This window comes from Rhea americana, unplaced genomic scaffold, assembly GCF_003343005.1.
Source record: "Rhea americana isolate MKP2758 unplaced genomic scaffold, rheAme1 scaffold_228, whole genome shotgun sequence".
Classification (NCBI taxonomy): domain Eukaryota; kingdom Metazoa; phylum Chordata; class Aves; order Rheiformes; family Rheidae; genus Rhea; species Rhea americana.
Genome location: NW_028186344.1, coordinates 700,663 through 726,469, shown reverse-complemented (window position 1 = coordinate 726,469; position 25,807 = coordinate 700,663). Strand labels below are relative to the sequence as shown.

Genomic DNA, 25,807 nt, shown 5'->3' with positions numbered 1-25,807 from the left:
TTGAGGGTTTTAAGGTGCCTCTCACATAGGTAAGATAAATGTCATGGAGCTGGCTAACAGCACTCTGCTAAATACTTGCCGGAATGAGGAAGTCATTGCTGAGTTTGAAAATATTGGTGTTGGTTTTGAATTTCTTGATATGACTTTCTAGCATCTCCTATAAACCTGCCATGGTGATTCAGGAGACTTTTACTGTCAAAATTAGAGGTCTGCCTTTTAAGTGAATGCTCTGTGGGAAAGAGATACAAATTCAAAATTGTAGTCTTGGTGAACAGCAGTTAATAGCTTGTTAGATGCTCTTTGCTATAAAAAATGTAAGCTTCTTTGAGAAGATCCATAAGCTCTATTAAAATGTATTTACGGATTTCATAAACTGGCTTATTTGTTGCTCTAAGGCAAAGACACAAAGCAGTTCGTTTGGTCTGAGACTATGCAGAAATTCTGTGCACTTGCAGTAGCGGTACTGTCAAGTGTCAACACAGATAAACATTGCTTAACCTGACAAACTTTAAAAAGGTGAGTTACCTACTTTTCTGGAATTATTTCTGCAGTGACATGAAGTTTATGCATGTATTGTCTAGCAGGCTGACAGTATCTTTTGAACTTTCCCACTTTTAGCTAGATTTTAGAACAGAAAGGAACATCTTACATGATACTCCTTTGGATGTGGCGGTATGATAGAGACAAAGAATGTCCTGCAGCCCCTCCTCACTTGGTCACTTTTGTTTGGGCATCTTGTTTTGTGCAAAGAGACTCTGCAAGCAGGATATACACAAGCTGCAAATACATAGCAATTATTCACTGGCTAATGCACACAGTAGATCTAGCCCACTAGCATGTCAGTCATGCCTACTCAGTAGTACACTCTCCACTGTCAGTGAGTCTCTGCTGTCCAGGCAGTCATCAGACAGGGAACTGATGGTTGCCTTTGCTCTCTGAGAGAAACTGATCCCTGACCTTGCTGAGTTGTTAGCTTCTGTTTTCTGACCCCCCCCCCACCCGCTGAAGTATATGCAAGCTTAAAGAGACTTACCACTTGAAGAGTCTCCTGCAGCAGAGTAAGGTCTTTATTCTCTATTTTGAAAGGATCTATTTGTATAACTATATCAGGAAAACACGGGTGGAAAGCTTGTTTTAAAAAAATGCATTTCACCCTAGGTTAGTAGATCGGGTCTTGATTTGTAAACAAAAGAACACGTGACTCAAAACTAATGTACCATCCACTGTAGTTTGTGGCGATATCACTGATGCTGTGATACATTTTCCTTGCCCCCCCCAAAAAAAACAAAAAAACAGTGAGCTGTAGTACTGGTGGGTTTTGGGGGTGGGAGTGGAGTGAGACTAGGCAAAGCTTGAACCAGCAGTTGGTGACAGCTGTGTTTTCATGGTGGTTTCCACATTTCACCATTCAACATAGAGGGGAAAAGCAAAACAGACTGAATAGAAGGAATAGCTGAAATATTTTAAATAAAAATAAGAACAGGAAGGTAAGGCAGGAAAACAGAAGTACTCAYCTACAGCAAAATGTATAGTAGTAATTGAATGCAAAAGCTTCAAGTCACATTCATGGAAGAAAACACTGTTAAGTTTGTAAACCAATAATTTAACAACACATTTAAAAATTTCCCTAGTACAAGCAAAGAAGTCATTTACTTGTGCTGAATTAAGCATATCTGAATTTATTGATGCGAAGTAGGCAAAGTTTTAAATCACATTATATCAAAAGTATTATAAATGTAATTGTTACTTTTGTTTAGCAATGGATCACTTACAGCTACACACTTCATAAGTAGCCAACAGCGTTCTCTGGCTTTTGTTCCCTAGGAAATCTGTTACAATCTTTGAGTAAAATTTATTTGTCCAAAAGCATTGTTATAAATGCACTGATTAAAAAAAGGCAATAGTAAAAAGACTACTGTAACTGTAGCAGACAGTGGGCCAAAGCAAGGCCAYGGCCAGATAGATACACAAAGGAAGGACGTACCTGAAGTATAGGGAACTACAACTGCCTGCAGGATTCAAAAAGCTACAGGCAAGGACTGAAGTACCCTTGTCTGGTTTCACAAGTTATCATCGCATTAAAAATAAGCTGACTATTCTTTTCTCAAAAGAGGGCTGGGGCAGAAGGCTGGCAGCAAGACACTTTCAGGTCTTAAACCTCTATGCAGGAACTCCAGGTGAAATACAGTGCAGTGTGAGCAATGTAGGTGGTAAAGCTGGAAGAAGCTGTACATGAGAGGGGGYTGCTGTGGGACCCAGGGAAGAGCCTGAGTAGGGCAAGAGGGAAAGGGAGGCAAGYGTGCAGGAGACATTGATGATGTGATACAGAAGCCAGAGTTCAGGCACCTGAAGACAGTCCTATTCCCATTCAGAAACAAGGTAAGTTTAGTTTTGGTTTGAAATGCTGTCTTCCTTCCCTTTGTTAGGGATTCTGAATTGCTTTTGCAAGATAATCTGTTACCTTTGCTGTACTGCAAGAATCCAGAGGCAGCATCAGAGCTTGTTATCACCTCACTTAAATGAGGAGAAAGCTTTGTGTCAGTTCTCATTAGCTCTCTCTCTTCGTAGGAGCTCCCTTCCAGTCTTCACCTGTACTGAGATGTCTCAGTGTTCTATAAAGTGCATACTSTGACACTGGTTTTAAAGTATACTTTGCTAACACGCAGTGACTTGGTGCTGTTGGGATCATAAAAAGGCCCAACTTTCCAAAAGTTGAGATAAGCACAAAAACACCAGTTCAAACTAGCACTGAGAAATATCACTGCTTAAAGAGGAAAAAAAATCCAGCCTTTTTTTTTTTTCTGAAAGATCTTCAAGTGCCAAAGGAGTACATTAAAATACTTCCAATCAGCAGCCAGCCATTGTCCCTCATGTTTGGTTTCATTCACATAATAGTTTCAGAAAGCTCTGAGGTCCCYTTTTTAAGGGAAGAAGCCTAACATTTTATGAGAGGGAGCTTAGAAAATATGCACCTGGAAAGAGATCCTGAGTGCAGATAGATCTGTAATGCTAGTCTGTGACCCATGGCCAGGCAGTCTAGAAGCTTTGCACAGAAATCAGTTTATGCTTGTATTGCCTTTGGCTCTTTATTTTCTATTACCTATGCTTAAAAAGCCTACTTGAATTACCTGAACACTTAATTAACAAAGTAGCAAACTGGGCCAATAACTGACTGATGCCTACATGCATCTTCATAATCAGGTTACAAGGGAGTTTTCAGGCAAAAGTACCAGAAAAGCAGTATCATAGGATGCTTCGGAAAGCTGCGCATTATCAGCAGGGGAGCTTATTCCCTGGTGGAATAAGCTAAGTTACAACCTCCTGAAACCGAACAGCTCTCCTTTAAAAAACAAACAAACCAAACAAAAACCCTCACATTGTTAGGTCTCCAGTTCCTAGGGAGTCTAGAATGGTTTATAGTGTCGCACGCACCCTCCACCCAAATGTTGATTGGTAAGCTCACTGCCACTTYATCTGAAGCACACAAGAAAGATCTAGGTCATTGAATGAACAGCTGCTGCCTTCCTAATAAGTCGCTCTGTCAATGGTGAATTTGGTCTCATCATATCACGTTCTCTCAGTAGGCATCTGAGAAAATAGAGAAGAAGGAAGAGAGAGAGAGAGGAAGGTCATGAGTATAACATCACATTTTCCATAAGATCCCCAGCTATATCACTGTAAGAGGAAGGAAGGAGCACCTGGGACCTCTTCTTGAGGTGCAGAACTTCTTTATAAGAGACAGGATGCATCATGCTTAGAGAAGGGAGCAGTGCAGCAGCAAGCAGGAAAACTAGGAAGAAGAAACTCTACCATTTGGCCTTCGCAGTAAGTAACAGCAGGACAGTTTTCTTTTCAGCACTGAGATGAAAAAYAGGCACTCAGGGCTCAGAGTGCACAGAAGACTCACTTTGATTCTTTTATCTAATCTTTACACACCAGAGAGACCTTAGCAAGGAGAACAGGCAAGGCCTCATATTGTCCTAAGAATCTATTCTTTAAAGCATGCAAGCAGAGCCAATGGATAAATTTTAACAGAACTCAATATGGGTCACTGAGCAACTCTTATGATTTGTACTAGAGCAAGCTCACATATCTGACTCTAACATATTTCCCAATATCGTAGATATGTTACCATTAAGAGGGACTTGATTGTCAGCAGTTCACAGAAGTTTAGCAATCCATTAACTACACTGATAAACAGGCAAGAAGCACAACAGAAGCAAGAACCATTTAAAAATCAACTGCTCTGTAACACAGATCATTCATCGAGAATGTGAGATGACTGGGAGGTATTGTACTTTTTACTCCTAATTAAAGTTTATACATTTAAATTAAATGAGTGCATAAAATTTCAGCTTTAGTTTGGTGTCCCAGTATACTAGATACTTCTCGTTTTTAAGAACAGTACCATATCCACAAATATTTAACAGAAAGAATACTTACTTAGCAAGGTTTTGTTTGGCTTCTGATTTACAGTTTAAAGCAGCATGGATCAGTAACTGGCTGAAAACATCTCTCTGGAAAAACACAAGCACAATTCAGTTTTTCACTTTCTAAGAAAGAAGTGTTATTAATAATGTAAGTGCTTAGCAGGCTACTGGAAGAGGATTAAGTCACATTAAAAAGCCTTTTATTGATCTCTTTTACCTGAGCATTGCTGCCTCCTATTTGGATTAGTTGGTAACGGATTGGATACAGCAGATCTACAGCTTTGTCATAATTTCCATTTTCAAACTCCACAAGAGCCTGGCATAGTGGCAACCCCAAACCTGGAACCAAGGAAAGCTCGTGTTCTTCACAATGTGTTCTGTAGAACAAGAAAGTGGTTAAAATCCAATTTAAAGAAAGATAAATATGTGTACTTTCAGTGCCAGTCTGTCCCTGCCTGCAGATAGAACTATTTTTTATCCTGCAAAGCCTGATGTTTCAAGTACTTTATTTAGATAATGGGTTTTCTGTAGTTATGTTACTTTCACCTTTTTGTTCCTGACTTGCTGAAGTTAGGAAGCCTGTTCTCAACATATTTGCTAAAGGCACAGGCCCAATGCCTCCTKCCTTCGCAATATAGTTTTGCGTACAACGAGTAGAACTTTTGCCTGACAACTAGTTCAATAATGACCCTTTCTGAAGGGTTTGGATGACAAAGTAGAAACAATAGTTTAAGCAGGTTTTTCACCACCCAAGCCTTTCTGGTAGCAACTTCTCCTCTCAGTGCACACTCTTAGAATGAACAGGCAAGAACAGGGAAGAGGAGAAACAGAAACATGTCTCCTTAAATACWGTTAGGAATAAAACCACATAGGAGTTACTGTCTGTCTTCCAAAACTCATTTCTCTAGCCAGAAATTCTGCACAAGTTGCTATCCTAATCTTCCCACCACRGTATCATACTGCTAGTTCTCTATCTGCATCTCTGTTAGAAGTGGCTAGCAATTTCTTGCAGAAAGCTCCAAACAGTAACCTCGCAAAACATCTCTGTTCACACATGTCAGCATTGCACTGTATTTCAGATATAAACTGTATAATGAATCACAGCTCTCAAAGTCTACCCTCTTTCTCTTTTTCCAGACATGACTACTCTTAGGCAGACTGCTGGTCCACAGCAGGACACAAACAGCCAGGTGGCAGGTCCACAAACAGCCAAGGAATTTCATCTAGTTCTTAAGGTAAGTTTTGTTTTGTATTTTCTTTTTTAGTGTTTTTATCTTAACAATCTATGAGTGGGAGAAACATAGCAAGACAACAAGCCTGTAAAAGCAAGTATAAATACAAACAGTCATTGTTTCCGATATTAAAAAACAAACAAACAAAAAAAAACCCAAATAGCCAGAATTACAACTCTTCAGTCCACAGACAATACTTGCACAGGCAACATGGAAGTGTGTCTTTCCACTACCATAGCAGAAGCTGACAGTGACAAGGCCTCTTGAGATAGCCACATCATTTAAGTGCCAAAAGGTTGGTTGGTAGTGCTGGAAAAGGGGAGGAGGGCTTTCTATACCAGCCTGTATAGTTATCTCTGAGATTATAGTGCACATATTTCAATGTTTTAAATCAAATCAGTTGCTTAGAATAGATTTTTTGGTAATTTTTGCCACTAACCTTAAAAGTTAAGGGACTAGAGTACTAACCATAGTCTCTGGTTACTTCTGTTTAGAGTGCTTGTAACAACAGCTGAGAGCAATGCTCCTAAGCTAAGTAGCTTAAACTCACTGAGACGAAAATGTGATTACATAAGAAGTACATAAGGTAAAAGCAAATGGAAGGCTACACTACACCTCACCAAATGCCACATAGGCAATTTAACTCTGAAAAAATATGCATGTGCATGCTTTCCGTTAGGATCATTTTCTGAGAGAAAGGACAGTAATATAAAAAAATACAAACAAAAAGACCTCCACAAATTGTTTTTCAAGATCTGCCTTTCAAAGCACCAAGCTTTCGCCTAAATCCTCTGTACTGGCTTTCTACAGTCACTTCTACAAATTTCTCTTTTCTCCCACTAGATAAGCACTGATTTTTCAAAATGCAGGGTTGCCTATATATAATTCCTTACAAAATATAACCTCCTGGGAAGTTATAAAATRCACATCAACTGTGCACCTAAATACCTAAGCATATGTTTCAGCTCTCAGAAAATGCACATGCACGGAAGACTGATTTTACTTTCTCTTGCAATCATCTGAAATACTGGTTCATGAAGAACAACATGAACCCCTGAATTAAAACCAGAATAGCATTTCCATCCATGAAAATAAGCATACAATATCAACCACCAGAGAAAGCACCACAGAATAGGGTGTTTTTTTGATTTATTATTWTTTTTTTATTTCAACCTTGGATTGCAAAGGCTAGGGTAAAAATAGTAATAAAAATCCAAGGATGATTGGTGTTTGCTTAAGTAAGAGYTTTACCACTGCCTTTTAAGAAATACAAAACACATCTTAGAAATTGTTTAGTTASTACATATCCATGATATATAAAATTAATCTTTTACTATATACTAGCTTTACTTTTTACTTTGCTTTTACACACAGATTACTAACTCAACCTGGTTAGTTTCCAAAGTACCTATTCTTTCCATAGTTAGTTAGAACTGACTAAATTATTAATTGGCAAGCTAAAAAGCAATACCAGAACTCATGGGCTTACACCATRGAAAGCCAAAATTCACAAAATTTACAGCCAGAAAGCTGGGGAGGAAAGGCAGCGGTGTGATTACAGGGACAAGCAGGACAAACAGAGATGTTATTTGACAGTAAGTTATGAATTTCCTTCCTTACAAGCCTATTTCTCAGTTTTGTATCTTCAGTCTCAATCTCTCCAAACCTTAGCAGCTTCCTTTTCACTTTCTGTTGGAGTTRTTTAACATCTATACATCCAAAACTGTCAGTCACACCGAGAGAGTGTGACTGGGAGAGATTCTATTTATATTMTACTTATAAAGCAGTTATATATTTATTAGTTAGGTATTAATCTTTTGTTCTAAGTTTGTTAAAGAATCTAGCCAGGTGGTCTATTGCTTACAGCTTTGTAAATACCTCCGACTTCGGTGCTTAAAATGATGTTTCACACATACCATTCAAACCTGTAACTTGCTTTTAGGATCTATTAATTACATTTATGTATTAAACCTAAAAAGTAATTTACATTTACTTCATATATAAAGAAACATGACAAAAACATTTTGTTTAGTTGAAATATTCAAATTCTGTAAATACTTGAGTTTGAGTACAAAATACTTTCTAGTGTTTTCAACACATCTAATAGTAGTTACTAGAATATCATTACTAATTAATGCACTCTGACTAAAGAATAACCTTTTAAATCAGAGCAAAAAGAACCACCACAAACAGCTGACAAGCTGCAGAGTGTCCTTATTACTATACAGGTGAAATATTTTCACCCTTTGTAYGTAACATAGCTTAGTATGAACCCACTAAAAGGAAATACATAGCAAATGTTCAAGTAGTGTCCACAACCTCAAATATAGAGGATTTCTATGTAACAAGATTAGAATCCCCTCTAGACATTGCCATATATTATTGCCCTGAAGTTGTGAGGACAAATTATTTATTCAATACAGTGAATTCATACTTCACTTGCTTACTTGGCAAGTTCCTGAAGAGTTGTTAAAAGCTCATCAGTAGTTTTGAGGTCTTTGGCTCCAAGTGAGGACATCAAGATGTGTACATCATTAAACAGGAGAATGTGATCTTTAGTGTGCTGCTTTGTAAGCTTGAGAATATTGTCCCACCTGTTTCCAAGCTTTACACCTATGAGTAAAAAAATTTTCCAGTAGAAATGYCAGATGCAAAAATATCACTTTGCAACATATGTTCACTTTCACCTAGCATAAATAACATTGCTAATAAACTTAAGAAACTTGTCCCTGATACGGTAAGACTGCTACAGCCACAGACTGCTATATTTGGGCAAATAGTTTGTTGACTGTCAGTAATTTTTCACCAATACTCCAGATTGCATTACATGAGATCCTGGCTTTACTATGAGATAACTCATCTCTTCTTGGGAATTGTTTTTATAATGAGTCACCTGTAGCAATCAAATTATACAGACTRGTAAGATGGATTTCATACACAAACTCAATTCATCACTAGAATTTTAGCAGAATATTATAAAAATGACTTAATTCCTCCCCCTTGCACYCCAGAAATCTAATACGTGAATTCTAAAAGTTAAGAAAAAAGTCTCTGGCTCTTTGTGTACACTTGTATCTCAGTGGTGTAATACATATATACTAGTTATTTCAATCAATATCAAAATGTGAAGTTAAATATTAGTATTAGCTGACTTGAAGTTTGCTACAAGGGAAGCTCTACAGCTTTTCAGGGGCTTATGTATTTTATTCTTTAGCCTCAGATCTCCAGCAACAACCAAAGAGAAATTTGCCAAAGTGTGATCTCTGGTAGCTTGTGCTGAAAGAAATACTGATGAAATACTGTACTGGCAGGTGAGGAAAAAGCAAAACAAAGCAAACAAACAAACAAAAAAAAAAACTCACAAAAAAAACACTCTTGGGAAGAATAAAGGTTACRCACTTTATAATAAACTCCAAATTGAGGCTTTTCTCAAGAGGAGAATTTTAAGATTTCCTGTGTAACACTGACCAACCTTGCTCTACAAATCTCTTTAGGTCCTTCTCCAATGAGCAAGGAAAAAAAAGGGGGGGGGGGTTTCTCTTACAATTTAAAAAAGAATGACTGGTATCCTACCTTCCAAATGAAGTCGGTAGAGCATAGAAGAGTTATCTACAACATCCAGCATGCTTCCGCTTGACAGACACCGGGGAGCAATCTGCAATCACAGGTATTTGTAAGCTGCCAGTGCACTGGTGAGAACTGAATCAGATAAGTCAAACTTATTTTCACAGTACAGAATTAATTTTATCTTCTTATTCACTAAGAAATAACTACTTTGCAATTGCCCTGATTGCATCTTTCCTGAATACTGCAATTTGCAGAGACTAACATATATGTTTTGTTTCATTTGTATTATTTTGCCCATTCTGAAGTTAAATCCAGTAAATATTGGAAAGAACCTAATATGGTGGTGACCCCTAACACAGAGGTGTAAGTATTACATCACTTCATCACTTTTCCAAGGTTAATAGATAGAGTCTACACAGCAGGTCTCCCAATACTTATGCTATTTTTACAATCTTTACAAAGATATGCTATCTGATTTGCTATTACTTATTTAAGAAGATTGTTTTGAAATCTGGACAGTAWAGAACTACAATAAATTAACAGTGAATGAAAAGATATGTTTATGCTGACCTAGTAGCTAACATACAGAATCAGTTCTCTTAAAAGGTAATTTGACTTTATAGGAAATATATTGTACATTTTTTCCCCCTCCAGAACCAATACAGCATAAGAGACGTGGACAGACTAGAAAACTACCAATGCTACCCCTGTAGCTCCTAAAAGTACAACTGTACAATGCTGTGTCTTTTGGGCAATCTACCAGTTGAAAATTTTTCCCCACAAATGTWGTAACAGCAGATGTAAATAAAATATGTATTGCCCACTGTGACAGCATTCAATCTCATACAGAGGGAAGGAAGCACATAYGTTCTTCAGTGTGTTCTCAGTAAAGAAAAAAGCCCTCTACTCACATGATTGTCATAAATCGTCAAAGCAGCCTCATATTCACCCTGTAAAAGTAAAAAGGGACTGTGTGGTTAATATTAAACTACAGTAACCAAAAGTGATTGGTAGAGYCAAACATATATGTAATGTTAATAGATATCATGGTATTATTCCACAGCTGCCTCGTGACTTGATCAAATAACCTGAACTAGGGAAACTTAGAGGTATTAAATGGAAGAACTAAGATAAACTAGGATTTACTTGGTAAAATAGTAAGTATAGTTTCATTTAATGATGGATAACAATATTGCTCTAAGTTACACATGAGGGAGAAAGACAAGATACTACTTCTAGTCCTAATGTTCCTTTTAGTGATCTTTGCAAAAATGAGTGCATCCTGAAGTATGTGCAAAGACACAGGAAGAAAAGTAATTTTAAGCAGGCTGCAAAAAAGTTGTATAGAGATAAGGTAGCAAAATAAACAAGCTATTAGACTAATCCTGGGAATTATGCTTCTTCTATGTTACCATTACAGAATATAGGCAAGTTACACTATGTTTTCTAAACAAACTACACTGCCTTCCTGACAATATCTTACTTGTCTCCCTAGGTAAATGAACCCCACAAATGCAAAGCATTATAAAAAACAGAATTTCTGCATTGCAATCTGACAAGTTGGGTATCTTTTAAGCATTTTTATAAAGTTCTTCAATAAATATGAAATCTCTAAGAAGAATAATTAATAACACTAAATAGATCAGTCCTACTGCCTCTTTCTTACAGTCTTTGAGCCAGCAAATTAATATTGAATTTGAAGAGAATTTTACYTTATTTTTTTCTGAAGATAGGAGAACCAAGTTATTTTTTCTATCAAATAATTGTACCAAATGTAAATAGTGAGAATTATTTGATCTTCAAATGTTTAACAATCTCACAACAATTTTTCAACACTAACAAAAATCTTGGAACTTTCTCCAATGTAACTAAAACTTTTCAAAATAACAACAGACTATCTTACAAAAAATGGCATTGTGTTATTTTGTAAAAACATYCCTTCAAGTAGCTGGAAGCCCCTTACCACCCATAACTGCCTTTTAAATAGTGTTAAATAAGTTATCTATCTCGACACCATAAAATATCTATATGAAATTATCTCATACCTTTTCGATAAAATATAAAGCCCAGTGCCAGTAATTATGGCAAGCAAGTATATCACTGTTCTGGAAAAGAGAAAAAGTTATTTGCAAAATAATTTCCCCTTTAAATCTATCCAGTCAGATTTTTGTTTTCTTCTTCAGTAAAAGCAAGTACTTCATGAAATAAAAGGGACAAGAATTTTATACCAGCTGGCCAAGATACCTTCTCACTTGATACATTTGCTTTTGTGGCTATTCAGAGAGATATCTGAAGCAATTCTTTTCCAGCATCATTTTTCAGAGAGGAATTGCATTCAGATCCATCAGAAGATTTCATCCTTTTTTGGCATTTATTTTTCAACGTTGAGGGGGGAAGAAGTGTCAGTAATGTGAGTAAGGTTTGTCTCATCTAAAAATGTAGATGTATAGTCTAAAGTGGTCCAGAGAGTTAGAGGAGAAAGATACTCATTTTATGAGGGCCATTCATCCGTACTATCCAGATAGTCACATTAAGCAGAGASGAATCACTTCTTAAAGGCATGTCTCACTGCTGATCCCAGAAGCTAGATTAGACATCAAACACATAGGYAGGTCATGAGACAGTATGAATATCACCTGGACTCTATTAGCTTTGCACTGTTCTCTCCAGCAGTTTGAGTACTCCTCCCTGGCCTACAGTTAAGACTCACTGCCGTTCACTTTTGTGAGTGCATGAAGAAAAGAAATAGGAATGTATTTCCATAACCTATTGGTGAAAATTAAAATATGAGCAAGGTTCCTCCCTCTTCTCCCATTCTTTCTTGCCATCGTAGGTAAAAATTAATCTTTTCACAAGTGGAAAAAAACCCACTCACTTCTGATAAGCACAAAGGTTCCCAGTGATTCTCAGAATTTTACAGTGCTCAGGTAATATTAAACAGGTAAAGATTACCAGACTGCTTACATCACAAAACAAACCTAAGCAACTGAAGTAGTTAAGTGCTTGRTGTAAACCTGATGATGACAAGTTTACCACCAGGAACTATTCCAAATGTCATACAAACAAGAATACTGGACTCCCTCCTCATGAATAAAATGAGGCCTTTTTTTTGCTATTGATTTTGAGTCCTGAATGACTCAAAATTGCTATGTTGACCTAGTAGTTAACATGCAAAAATCAGTTCTTTGTAAAGATAATTTGACTTTATAGGCAATATATTTTATATCTTTATTTATTTATTTTTCCCCAGGACCAATACAGCATGAATAAGAGACATGGACAGACTAGAAAATTATCAGTGCTACCTCTGTAGTTCCTAAAAGCACAAGAATCTAGAGTCTCAAAATTGAGACTCTAAATTCATAGAATCAAAGAATCAGTAAGGTTGGAAGGGACCTCTGGAGATCATCTAGTCCAAATTGCTATGGGAAAGCAGGCCAATGGGCTGCTAAAATAAATAAAATAAAGCAGGTTACCTTATTTATGTATAAAGGTAGTCAGGGAAAGGACAACAAAAGAGTAGGCTATGAGAACTCATTGCAAGAGTGCTGTAAAAAAAAATCCATTTATAATAAATAGCATTTGTACAGAGGCCTCTTTGGCAAGATATTTTGCCTTGCTTGATTTTTTACTGAAACATACATATGAAATGAATGGCATCTGCTTTTTTGCAGTGGGAACAAAGAAATAAAGCCACCTAGGAAAGAAAATATAGCCATTCTTATTGGGAAGGAGAAAAACAAATTAAACRGAAGAGGAGCAACCTAAATGTGTGGCAGTATAGATAGATTATCTTAGTCATTAAAAAACAAATAAATAAAGATTCCAAATCACCAGGCCAAATTCATGCAAATTCATTAATGTCCTTGGAGCTCCATGATCTTTTTCACATGCTGATATTTGAACATTCTGTGTTCATAATGGCCAAGATGAAAAACACTGCATGATTATATTATCATCACAACACTGTCAGCTGTTATAAATCTTAGCTATACTGAGTCAGACATGAAGGTGTGTCACAGTTCTGCTTACTGATCTTGCAATTTGTTTTATTTGGATAAAGGATACAATTGCAGGGGCGTGCAACCATTTTAAGAAAGAGTTCAAAAGGGATGCAGAAGTCAGGGACTCATTTTGAAAATGGCTGGCGTGATTTTGAAGGTGTCATCCAAACTGTCAGTCCTTGGTATCACCATTTTACTAAAACTRGAATGCCAAAGGACCAAATGTATTCTGAGACATGACAGATTTGAAACTCAAGTGAGGGATCTGAAACTTAAGTGACTACACTTCCAAGCCTGATTCCTGAATAGTTTAACTTAAAAAGCAAATGCACAAGAAGTCATTTTAGCCTCATTATCCAGCCTTCCTCTTTGGGTGAGGTGGAACTGCCCACTGCAAGAATAAAGCTTATCTGTGCAGCCGGCAAGCTCAAATAACTCTCAAAAAACTCTTGCAGCTTCTAGCAACTCCAAACTCTACCGACTTCTGCTCCGCATATGGCACGTACTTAATCATTAGTAAAACATACACTGTCCAACACAAATAAAAACTAAGCTGCATTTCCAGCAATACTCTGCTGAGATATGCAAATACATTGGATATATAAAATAATTTGAGTAGACTTAAAAAAACCAGAAGCATCATTTCTCTTTCCTTTATAGTTGATCTTTAAAAATCATTCCCTATCCAGAAGCAAACATGAGTGTTTAATGAGCCTTCCAAAATGTCTGCTTTGCATTATTTCACAGCTCATCTTAGGTTATTACAAGTTTCATGCCTGATGTTTCATCTGTCAACAATGATACTGTCTTTATGAAATGTAATTTATCTAGCCAGCCCTACTCACTTAGAAAACAGGAACTGTGGTGTTTGTACAAACTACACTCTTGCTCAAAAGCAGTGTTTATTAAAATATTTCTAGCTAAAGTAAGACAGTGTGAAAGGACAGACTTTGGGTGGCTCTAGCCTACTGACTTGTTTGGCATTTGTATAACCTCAGTATTCCTAGTAAAGRTGGCTTGGAAGTAATCCAAAACACATAACCCTCATAAAATGACATTTCTTTTCCTGACTCTTGCTTCAGAAATGGCATGGATGATAACAGCACCTGAATCATGGTTTCCTCTAATTTATAAGATTTGCATTGCTTGTAACACCTCTGTGGGTGGAAAGGAATTAAAAAAAAAAAAAATCACTGAATTTGCCTAGAAGAGAGAAAGACGACCTACAAAATTATAAAGAAATTATAAGAACACGTACCTTCCAGTTGTTTTCAGTTTCTTTCATAAATGCTAATCCTTTCTCCACCTCTGCTTTCATTTCATTTATGTGAGCTATAGTATGAACAGTCCATGCATCTGTCTTATTCACAGCCAAGGCCTACAAGAGAGAGAGAGAAAAAGAAAACACGGTAAAGCTTACAAACCTGTAAATAATCATGTTTATTATTGCTGATACAGAAACTAGAAGCTATTTCTCGTTTGCTGTGTGTTAAGTATATCACTGAACTGTTCAGGCCAACCATGGCCTGGAAGACTGATTTGAACAGAAAAGGGAGAAAACGTTTATTGGCTGACTTCACTTCCTCATTTCTAYTGCACAGAGATGGACAGCTGCAAAACAGTTTTAAAATGCAGGCTTTAATGATGATTATCAAATGTCATTTTTCTTCACAGACATGAAACCAATATCAGTCATGAAAAAACTGCATGCATAGGCAAAAACATATTTTTTTTCATCCTCCTTCTCAATACAGGGCAAGTTAATAATTTAGTTTAAAAAAGAAGCAAATAAGCAAAAGTAGCATTGTTCCCTGAGTTTTGCCTGTAAGAACATGGTCAGTTTTGAGTACTGAGCAAATTCCTCTTTCCTGCTCCAACAAGTTTCAGGCTTTTTATAATGCTAGTCATTCAAGTTAAATGATTAGCCTTTGTTGTCACTTTCAGCAATTTGATGTGTAACAGAAACTTGGCAAAAAACACACATTACAGATTATAGCTGAGACTCTTGAAGGACAGGGATGATTCTGATGACTGGAAGAAAAAAGTAATTACTATCTTCATGAAAAGAGAACAGGCTGGCTAATTTTGACCYCCCAGAAACATTCTGGAGTTAATTGTTCAAGAATCCAGCAGCAAGCATTTAGAAAACGGGGGGGGGGGGGGGGGAACCAACAACCAGGATGGATTGTCAAGAGCAGATTGCCTTAAACCAGTCTAACATTCATTAATAGCGATAAAYAGCCTACTACACATAGAAGAACCAGTAAATAGGACATACACTGTTTTAGACATGTTTTTGGACACTGTCTGACATGGCATTCTCATAAGCAAGTGAAAGATATATAGTTAAGATAAGATTGCATGGTATGGCATAGACTGAGAAATCTCTCTAAAGAATCAACTGTCCTTTATGAAACTATGTATACATTTCCATGTTACGCTTTTCTCTTCACTATTTCTACTAACATTTGGGATGGTGGAGAGAGTCAGTCTACGGTATTTGTGGAAACCACTACCCAGTGATAGGCTTCAGGCAATGTGGAGGACGGGAACAAAATTCAATATGATACTGACACTTGGAGGAATGATCTAAAATCAACTTGTAAAAAAAAAAAGGAATGTGTTACATGAATGAATAAATAATGAATTAATGAATAAATATTAAAATACAGAACAGCTAACTGTATTGTAGGAAGAGGACAAAGCTCATCACATAGCAAATAAAGGTCAGCATTCTGTTCTAGTCATAGAAAGGCAAATTCTACTCTTGTTAGCAGCAGTGTCATATGTAATAGATTAGAGATAACTATTCTGTTGCAGCACTGATGAAGATTCAACTAGAAAGGTTAATCCACCTTGGACTCCACATGGAAGAGAAATGAACATGCTGAGAAATGTATAAGCTGACCTAGGTTTACATGATCCTTCTTYGGAGCAGGTGAATAGCCTTGGTGACCTCTTGGAAGTTGCTGCTAGTCCTAGCTTTCTAAAATGTCCTACCGAGGAGTTAAATTGTTTCCATTCATGCAATAACTAATATTTTGGAGTGCTGAAAGTCCCTTGTTACATAGAGATGCAGACTCCTTCATATCTCCCTCTGAAACTAGGAGATATATAGATTTCTGATCTTTTACTTTCTTTTTGAAATAATAAAATCAGATTTTCTACTATTAGCTCTAAAAGATCTTCAATAGCCTTTAAGATAACCCAACAAACCCACAACAAAATCACAAATACAGAATCACAGAATCACAGAATGGGTAAGGTTGGAAGGGCCCTCTGGAGRTCATCTAGTCCAAYCCCCTGCTCAAGCRGGGTCACATACAGCATGGTAGACAGGACTGCATCCAGGTGGGCTCTGAATATCTCCAGAGAAGGAGACTCCACAACCTCTCTGGGCAACCTGTTCCAGTGCTCTGTCACTCTCACAGTGAAGAAATTCCTCCTCATATTCAGGCAGAACTTCTTGTGTTTCAGTTTGTGCCCATTGCCTCTTGTCCTTCTGCATGGGACTATTAAAAAGAGTTTAGCCCATCCCCTTGACATCCTCCCTTCAGATACTTGCAGACATGGATAAGATCCCCCCTCAGTCTTCTAAACATCTTCACACATCTTAATTTTAAAGCAGTTCCTTATATTTGTTTAGTTCATTTTGAATGTCCCTTAACCATATTTCTCAAACGAAGATTTCCATGCAGACTGTAATTTAACTGCTCTAAAACTTTTTAGCACCAGTAGCAACCAGTTTACCTCATAGGCAAGCTCTTCAGCACGATCAAAAAAGTTTGTCTCCATCAGTCCAAAAGAGTAGTAGCCCTTCACATAGCTAAACAAAAGGAGGGGRAAAACAAAAGCAGCACTTCATTCATTTAGAACTAATTTAAGCCAGGAAAAAAAAACCTTTAAAAGTAGTATAATTCAAAGGAATTCTTACTATACAAGTTATAACACTGAGCAGCAGAAAGAGGTCAGAACCCATATATTTTTTTCAAAAGAGCATCTAACAAAAGACTAACTCTTCCTCATTCCCAATAAGCACAATAGTCAGAACACGTAATGTACATATTGTGCTGGTAGAGTGTCATGTGGAACTGCGAATACAGCATTTTAAGAAAAATAACTTTTTCARTGCTAAACTGTAGAATATACAGGCAATAGCTAAACTCAATGTCTGTTTTCCTTAACATAGTCTAAATCATCATTTTATCATTTTCCAAATTTAAAACATTTAGTAGCAAAATGAATTTTACCAACAGAGGGAAAAAAGTGCCCATGAGTGTATTAAGAGTTACAGTAGTTAGGGTGGGGAGAGGGTGTTAAAACACCTTACAGTTTCTGAAAGGTGGCTATTCTGGCTTCCATGACCCACCAGGCTGCAGCTGGTAAAAATCAGCTGTTGAGCYGCTGCTGCTGCTGGCAAACTATAATGCTATTTTTAGATTTAGAGAATGTAAGCTTGCAGAAAACAGAACAACTAGCTAGTTCTCATAGGAAGTGAGAGGCCCAGGGACAGCAGCATGGGAAGCAGTGACATGATGCACATCACCAGTGTCAGGCAAATTGATGTTTATATCTTTGTACAGGCTGGAATTAACAGAGCTGAACAGAACAGTCTGCTGGTTTCTTAACAGTAGCAAAATGCAGAATTAATGGTTAAAAGCAAAACAGTGTTTCTCCCAAAGTTAGCTGAATGTCTCAAAGGTAACATGTATATATGACTCTAGCCTTCTGCACTTTCCAGAGTGCTCACAAAAAGCAAATATTTTTATGTGAAGTGGCTCTTTAAAACTGGTTATTATCGTTGTCACTTCACAACACACCCTCACTAAGCAATATAGGCTCAAGGTAAAGGAAAATTAGAGATGTTGTGTACTCTTACACACATACCTGATTTGGTCATTTTAAGAAATATTTAACTCTTATTGCATTTGCTGATTCATGGATTGCAAAATACCATGGATAGGTTCTYTATTCTCAAAGTATCTGTTGTGTTTTTTGGTTTTAAACTCCTGAGGTAATGGAAATAATAATCTGTGTACAGATTACACAGAGTACATTGTGTATGATTAACTTCAGGAACTGAGATGAATAAAGGTTGGTTTTTTTCCAGCAAAAGTAAGTTTCAATTCATATTTAAGCATGTGCCTATTGGTTTGAGGACGTGGGGTACCTTCTGGGTTTTGACACCTGAAGAAAAACTTGGCACATAGATATTCTTTTCTTCTTTACAATTAAGTAGACAACAACTTGAAGTTTTGTAACATGTGCATCTGGAAAATTTTACAAAAATGCAGTCAAAACTGCTGAAGAGTTTTTTTCCAGTAAATAATAACAGAATACTGTAGTTGGAAGAACAAAGAGTTTCAGATTTTTCTGAGTTAACACTGCTAGAAAAAAATGTCTGACACTGCCTGCTATCCCATGAGTTGTGGGGTGCACAGGTTAGATACATTATTATGCTAACATTCAGTCTATTCTTCTTTACACAGCTTGTGGAAAAGACAAAAAGAAAAAACTRTGTTGAATACAGAGGTACTATGTATTGGTCTACAGTAAAATTCATAGAATATTCAGAAAGTTATGGCTGCCTGTGGATGGCCAATACATCCTTCTCCCTCTAAATGATAAATCTATGTACATAATAATGTACAGTTTTACATAAAGTTAGAGGCTTTTGAATAATTTAACAGGTCTTTAAAACTATTTTAAAACTATATATGGCAGGTCAGTTTTTATAAAAGATCAGCATGTCAACAGACTTATAGTATCCTGAATAGTTTCAGGAAATAAAAGCTTTTGGGACTGAACTAATGATACTAAAAAGAAGTCTATTCTCCTTTCAGTCTTTGCCACACTACCCATTATGAGATATCTCAAAATTTTATTTCAGAATTATACTTTGATGTTCTAAATTGCAGCTCCTTTCTTCCTTCCTCTGATGTGCTCTATCATCCACAGTGTGGGCTCTGGGAAAAAAATTGGTCTTAACAGCCCAAAGGAGCTTTGGCACTGTCCTCAGAGAGCCCAGAATTTTATCCTGTACGTTACAACACATGATCCATATATGATAATAAAAAAATTATTAATTGAGCTGTAGCTCACTTAAAAAAATAAAAACCTCCCCAACAGTGTTAGCAGCGGTATAGGAAAAATGTTCTGATTGAGGTCAGGTTGGATTCACCTGCCCCTAAGTTCGTCTACAACAAGATAACAGACACTGCTATTTAGATGTGTCTGAAATTAAACAAACAAACAAACAAACAAACAAAAAAAACCACACAAAGCACATGCGTACACCAGATACGTGGCAATTTTGAAAATAAAGCATGACCTACTTGCTGAGAGGAACATCAGGTGTCCAGAAAGGATAAACCCGGGCAACAGAATCGCGCATCTGTATATGATATCCAAGGTAGAAGTAAGTGTCCTGGGAAAATTTGAGGGCTAGCAGGTCAGTTGGGTAGCTCTGTAGAATCTGTTCCCATAGGTCACAAGCTTTTGGAAGCCGGCTAGAAACAAGAAACTATTTGAATCACTGAAAGACAGGCCTACCTACCTCTACTGTCACTACTAAACTCATGCTACTCTGAAAAATAGAAAAATTGTCATCAAAAGATTTCACCTTGAAGGAATTTCCTAGTCTTTTTATTTTAAGTTTTACTATGACATTGACTTCACAAAGTACCTCGCAGGAAAGCATGCAAACAAATGGCTTGTGCTACAAGCCACACACTGTAATAGACAAGGCAAATGAATCAAATTTAATTTATAAATCTAAAGATTTTTCTGCATGGGTCAACTTTTGTATAAAGACATGTTATGCTTAACCTAACTTCACACACATACGATCATCTTTCTTCACCTCTAGGTGCAAATTAAAGCCACAGGACCAGGGCTTCAGTAATTTTCCCTCACGTGTTACCTCTGTTAAAAAAATGTGAGCAATAAATCTGTGGTCATCTATTTGCTTGACAAACAGACAATGGAAGTGAATCATGTGCCATGCTTTCTATAGAATAAATAAATTTGTTATATTGAACAAAACAGTAAGCCCCACAGTGCCTCCAACACGGTGCTATCTCCCAATTTTACAGACAAAATAAAGCTTTTGTTATACGGAGGCAACAGAGAGAAGCAGAAAAGTCTGTAGCTTTGATTTTGTGAGCCCAAGTCTGTGTGATATTTTACTGGGCCTTTGGAGCATTTAAATAGTTTCTCAATTTTAAACCATTTATTCCAATGATTGACCTATGACAAATTTTTAAAAAGGAGTGTTTAATGACACGACGTATCAGCAATATAGCATTTGCTTGCCTGTGGTGCTGCTGGCTAATTAGTCATGGTGCATACCATTTGGGGAGATAAATTCAAGAACATCTGTCTATGTGTCATCCTGATCTTTTGCTAGATCTCAATTAATGTCAGGTAATACTATTTTTGAGTAGTGCTTCTATTTGTGGTTGCTAAAATCTTCAGTCTTTCACGTAAGATGAAAGATGGCAACATGACAGCAAATGTGATCCCAAGGCAGTACGCAGTGGTAGCAAGAAGATTCTGAATGGTCAAACCAACTCCTGCCTCCTTCCCTAGAGGGACAGCCACTTACCCATTGGCAAACATGTCCAGAGCTGATACATGAAGTTTCTCCCGCTCAGTCAGTGGCTGTGATTTTGCAAGTGTCATCATTGTTCTCACTGCACTGTCCAACTCCTTGTTGAGCCGCACTGAACTTCCGGTGCCAATCAGCTCCAAACCATTAGCGATGACATGTCCCATTGCTAGAGAAACCAGCACATTAGAGCTTTAGATATAGAGAATTACAGGTAATTTATCTCTACATAAATTCTCAAACGGTTTTGGTTTTTTGTTTGTTTAAAAAGGGACTGTCTTGTAGGCAAAAGTAGTCTAGGATTTAGAACACTATTCAGCACTATCAATCAATGAATTAAAGGTTATACTTACTAAAATTTGGATCTGCTGCTTTTAACTTGGAGAGACATCCCTCAATACCTCCTAGATGCTCATCATTGGTCCAGGTTGCGTACTGTAACAGAGAAAGACAATTGCTAGAAATCAGATGACGCTGTACTTCTTTCCATTACCCCAAGCAAGTAGAATTCAAAAGTAAGCAATATAATTTAGTAAAAGAGAAACTTAACTTTCAGATAAGAGTTAGCTTAGCAGAACAATAGATAAACTAGTTTCCTTAAGGCATTTCAGCAAGTAGAACTAATAATCTTGGTTTTGATGTAGTTTATGTTGAGTAATTTCTCCAGTGCCAAGTAGTATGAACTGGCTGGCTGGAGTTTTTCCCCACATTTAGCATAGCTCTCTGCTACATTGATTTTTTTTTTTTTTTTGCTGCCTGGCATTTGTAGCCATGCGGCAGTCTGATTCTGAGGTTTCTTCTTCTCTCCTCAGCCACTTTTTTTCAAGACGCTTGCATGAATGTAACATCTTTGAGTCCACAACCTTCCTGCTAGGTTTGGCTGAAATTAGCTAACAGATTCACACATTACTGGGAAGAACCAAAGGACACACATGTACACACACACACACACACACACACACACACACACACACACACACAGAGTCATTGCTTAAGCTTTCCTTCATAAAGAAACTAAACTAAAAATAGCTTGTTTCTAATCTTTCAGCTGATAAGAAATTTAAAAAAACACATGCAGTGAACACTGTTTCACACACAAGTTCCTTCGATTCACATTTTCTCATTTTATGTCATACCTGGGTCAACACAGCATCAAATAGTTTACAAGCTTCATTGCTAGTAGTGGACAGGATAAGTCCAGCATCCTGCCAGGCCTGCACAACAAACAAATATGAAAGGGCTCATTTCACACATTGATTTTTCCAGATTAAGCCAACAGACTTTAAAAAGTGATCATATCTTTAGATGTTCTTCAATCATGTTATTAAAAAAAAAGAAAAAGAGCTGGGAGAACAATGTGTGGTTATAATTACAGGAGATAATCAATTAAATGGGGTTAGCAGGGGGAAYTGTACTCGTGGAGAGACAACAAATTCCAGAATGCACAAGATTTCAATGGGCTATGCACCTTGCAACGAACTATCCTTAATTCAAAACACTTCAATTTTTGGCTAGTCTCTCTGCTGCAGACAGATCTCTTCTGAAGTAGTAACATGGTAAAATAAAAACCTGCTTTACTCTTTATGAAATCAATACCACAAGTAACACACAGGCCACATAATCTGCCTGAGTAGGTCGGTATCCACCATGTCACTGGATTGAAGCCAACAAGTAACTGGACCACAGATTGTGCACAGTCCTCATGTAAAGGAAAAATAATGGACATTTGATAAAGCTAAAATGCAATACCGAATCAAGCTGTCACAGTTTCTTAACAAGTTATATAACACTGACTAAGATATCACATCTCCTACAGTCAAACTGCCAGAAGATTAAAAGAATTTATTTTACTAAGTGGGTGGTAGATGTGCTCTTTACCCAACAGTGGAATTAGCTGCAGCAAATTAGTTCAAGGCAGTCTTTAAGAGTGCTCTTATAAGTATCTCACGAAACAAATGAAGAATCCAATGATTATTCCAAAATGCCTAACTTACTCATATGACTGCCTAGAGCCAATTGGCATTTTATCAATAACTGCCTGCAAGCTCTTTTCTTACACAGGATGGCTGTACAATCAGAAAGCCTGTCATTTTACAAATGTGAGTGCTTCCCTTCAAAACTTACTAACATTCTTTGAATACAGTTTTCACATATTCCAACTAATCACTCTCCATTCAGCGGTCCTATATTGAACCTATTACTACCTTTAAGATTGCAGGCGTCCCCAGTACAGACTTAAATTTAGCACACCATGTCCCTGTCTAAGTGTATACACATTTGAAGAGCTATACTAATCACTACAGGATCACTCTTATTCATTACACAGAACTTGCAGGATATATATACAAGAAAGACCTGGAGCAAGCTAATTCATACTTCTCTTAATCAGGGATTATTCCTTGTGTGTTCTGCAGGAAATTATCTAGTTCATTCTACAGTTTAAATAATTTCCTGGTTCTAATAATTCAACTGTCAAAAATTTCAAGTAACCAGGCAAGGACATCTATTTTAATAATACTCTAAAGCTTTCTCATTGTGACTGAATTAAAGGCTCACATACCAGCAGTTTAAGTACACAAGTGTTCAAATTGCAACCTTAGAAGACTACACCAGAACATAAAGTTATGTATTTTYTTAAAAATAAATAAATAAATCACACTGCATCACACTGCATTAAGAAATAGGGTAAGAAGGAAAGTGAAAAGGGTTAGGCCTACTACTTACAAGCTACCTTTCATGAAGCTCTGCAAAATAGACCATGAACCATAGGCTGATAATCACTAGTTTTCATACCAATTTCTATGCAAAGTTGTTCTTTGTGCTACCGCCTGTCTTGCACAACAGTTGAAAGCACTTTCCAAGTGGAATATGTTATCCCATTTTGAGGAGATTTGTAGTATTAAGAATTGTATGAATAAAGTAAAAACGAAATTGTGTGTGGGCATCAGAAAAAATAACAGAACAAAGGTTAACAAAAGGCCAGTACCGATAACTAAGATTTTCTTCACAGTTTATCAAATTGAGGAAGGTGTTGTTTTTACTGAGGTGAGAAAGTCTGGGCTCTAATAAAGCCACAGCACAGATAAATCAACAGAGCCTCACTCTGACAACAGGAAGATTACAGCAAGGTTGAGTTGTTTCATATGTGCCATTACTTTTCCTGTTAACCCACCAATAAAACAGACTTTAGGAAAGAACCACTCCATAAATGTTCGATCCTAAARGATATAAAAGATATGCCCGAAACCTACTTTGTTGCTGCCAATTGAGAACCTAAGAGCCATGATGAGGATGGAAGAGTCAGCACCTCTCATCCTCTGTATCTCACCTAAGTGACTCTCACCAGACTACCYGGACACTGCTTGGTTTTTGTGCTTGTGTGTACACAGGTGTGAGATTCTGAGCAAATGAAATCTGCGACAGAATGAAGTGTTCATAGGTAAAAATCAGCTTGAGATTTTGTAAAACAAGTATCGCTGTCCCCTTTCCTAGTGTCCGGCATCGAGTTTTGTTGCCTTAACTTCCTGCAACCTTTAACTCTAGAACAGATTGTTCTCTATAATATTTCTTGGAGGAGAGTGCCACTGCCTTGACCCTTTATTCTGCTTTTCGGCAAGGTCAAAGCCTTGCCCTTTTTCCTGCTTTAAGATGAGAGTTTAGTTATGAGAGCTGGTGATTTTTTCGTACCTACGTCCCTCCTGGAGGCCCAGCTAGCTCTCAGGAACCTCTGCTTCTTCCAGGTTGCTCTTTGCCCACTCCCTATCACTCTAGTGGTAGTTTTGCAGAGCTCTGGCATTCGCAAACCTATGACACTCCCAGAAGGTCTCGAGCACTTCTTTAGCCTCCTCTCCTAACTTTTTCTTACCTTATATATCAGCAGGAATCATGCTGGCACCTCCTTGGACCTCTCAGTATTTCCTGATAAAAGGCCTCATTAATAGAACTCTTTCCAAGTTAAAATTATCTCTTTTTTTAACCAGTAACATGACAGTACGCTTTGAATCCCTCCAGATGTGGCTTCCTCTGGAAGCCTGAGCTATCTCTAACACAACAGACTACTCTCTGTTAAGTGTTAAACTTTGAAAATGCCACGGTATGAACAAGCCACAGCTTTGGGTAAGAAATTAAAATAAATAAATAAACAAAAAAGGAATAAAGGGAGTGAAAGAGAGAACAAACTGCACTGTGCAGGATAATTTGAAATCTTAGAGCTGRAAAGGAGAACAGCAGGTAAGACATGTAACCAACTAATAAGGAAGTAGCTACCGCAGGCAGATTTTGAACCCTGAGCATCAGCTGGTTTAGAGCTCACCTWGAGGGCTCTCTGCCTCGGGGCACACGAGGGACTGCCAGGCACGGCCGGGCACCCGCTCGCACAAGCGACAAAACGCGGGGACTTTCACCCCCTTGTGCGGCGCTATTTATACAGAGGGGAGCGACCAGTGACTCGGAAGCATTTTAAGGTCGTAGCAGCACCCGCGGCTCACCTCACCCTTACTTTCTGCGTAAGGTTATCGGGAGAATAAGCCAGGGTGAACTTTAAAGACAACTCCCCTCTCCCCGCAGCGCGGCCCTCACCTTGCAGTCCCTCAGCGGCGCCATAGCCCCACTACGCAGCACCTCCGCAGACACCGCACTGCCTCCTGTCCCGCGGAACACGGGCCGGGGCCGCCAACGGCCGGAGGCGGGGCCGCGGGGCCCCGCCCCTCCTCTGCCCTGCCCTGCCCTCCCTCCTGGGCGCCGCCGGGGGGGTCGAGGGGGGCGGGGCTGCGGACCAGCAACTCCGGCCAGCATGGCTCTTTGCTCCTGCGGCCCTCAGCTTGAACGCGGGCAGCGCTGGGGTTTTGACAAGCCAGGCTGGGGGGGTTATTTCGTTTTAGAGTGGGAGGCTGACAGAACGGGCCGTACAACACCTCCCCCCCCCCGCGATGGAATGGGAAGCCCTGTTGCCAACAGTGACCTGGC

The 25,807-nt window shown here is 38.0% G+C and overlaps 1 protein-coding gene across 1 annotated transcript; it reads right to left on the bottom strand.

Moving 5' to 3' along the window:
* Positions 1 to 1,663: 1,663 nt before the first annotated feature.
* Positions 1,664 to 25,542, bottom strand: TTC38 (tetratricopeptide repeat domain 38). The gene is made up of 14 exons (XM_085305896.1): positions 25,421 to 25,542; positions 21,979 to 22,056; positions 21,196 to 21,277; positions 20,840 to 21,011; positions 19,569 to 19,742; positions 16,984 to 17,059; positions 14,492 to 14,611; positions 11,275 to 11,334; positions 10,141 to 10,179; positions 9,236 to 9,317; positions 8,110 to 8,275; positions 4,648 to 4,807; positions 4,444 to 4,517; positions 1,664 to 3,588 (listed from the first exon to the last, which is right to left on the bottom strand). The coding sequence occupies exons 1-14, from the start codon at positions 25,442 to 25,444 to the stop codon at positions 3,495 to 3,497; spliced, it is 1,401 nt and encodes a 466-aa protein (XP_085162022.1). The 5' UTR covers positions 25,445 to 25,542; the 3' UTR covers positions 1,664 to 3,494.
* Positions 25,543 to 25,807: the final 265 nt, after the last annotated feature.

Coding starts and splice junctions, on each gene's coding strand:
- TTC38 (XM_085305896.1), bottom strand. CDS start 25,444: ATGGCGCCGCTGAGGGACTGCAAG. Junction 17,060..19,568: donor CCTGATGTTCCTCTCAGCAA/GTAGGTCATGCT, acceptor CCTTTTGTTTAG/CTATGTGAAGGGCTACTACT. Junction 4,518..4,647: donor TAGGAGGCAGCAATGCTCAG/GTAAAAGAGATC, acceptor GTGTTTTTCCAG/AGAGATGTTTTCAGCCAGTT.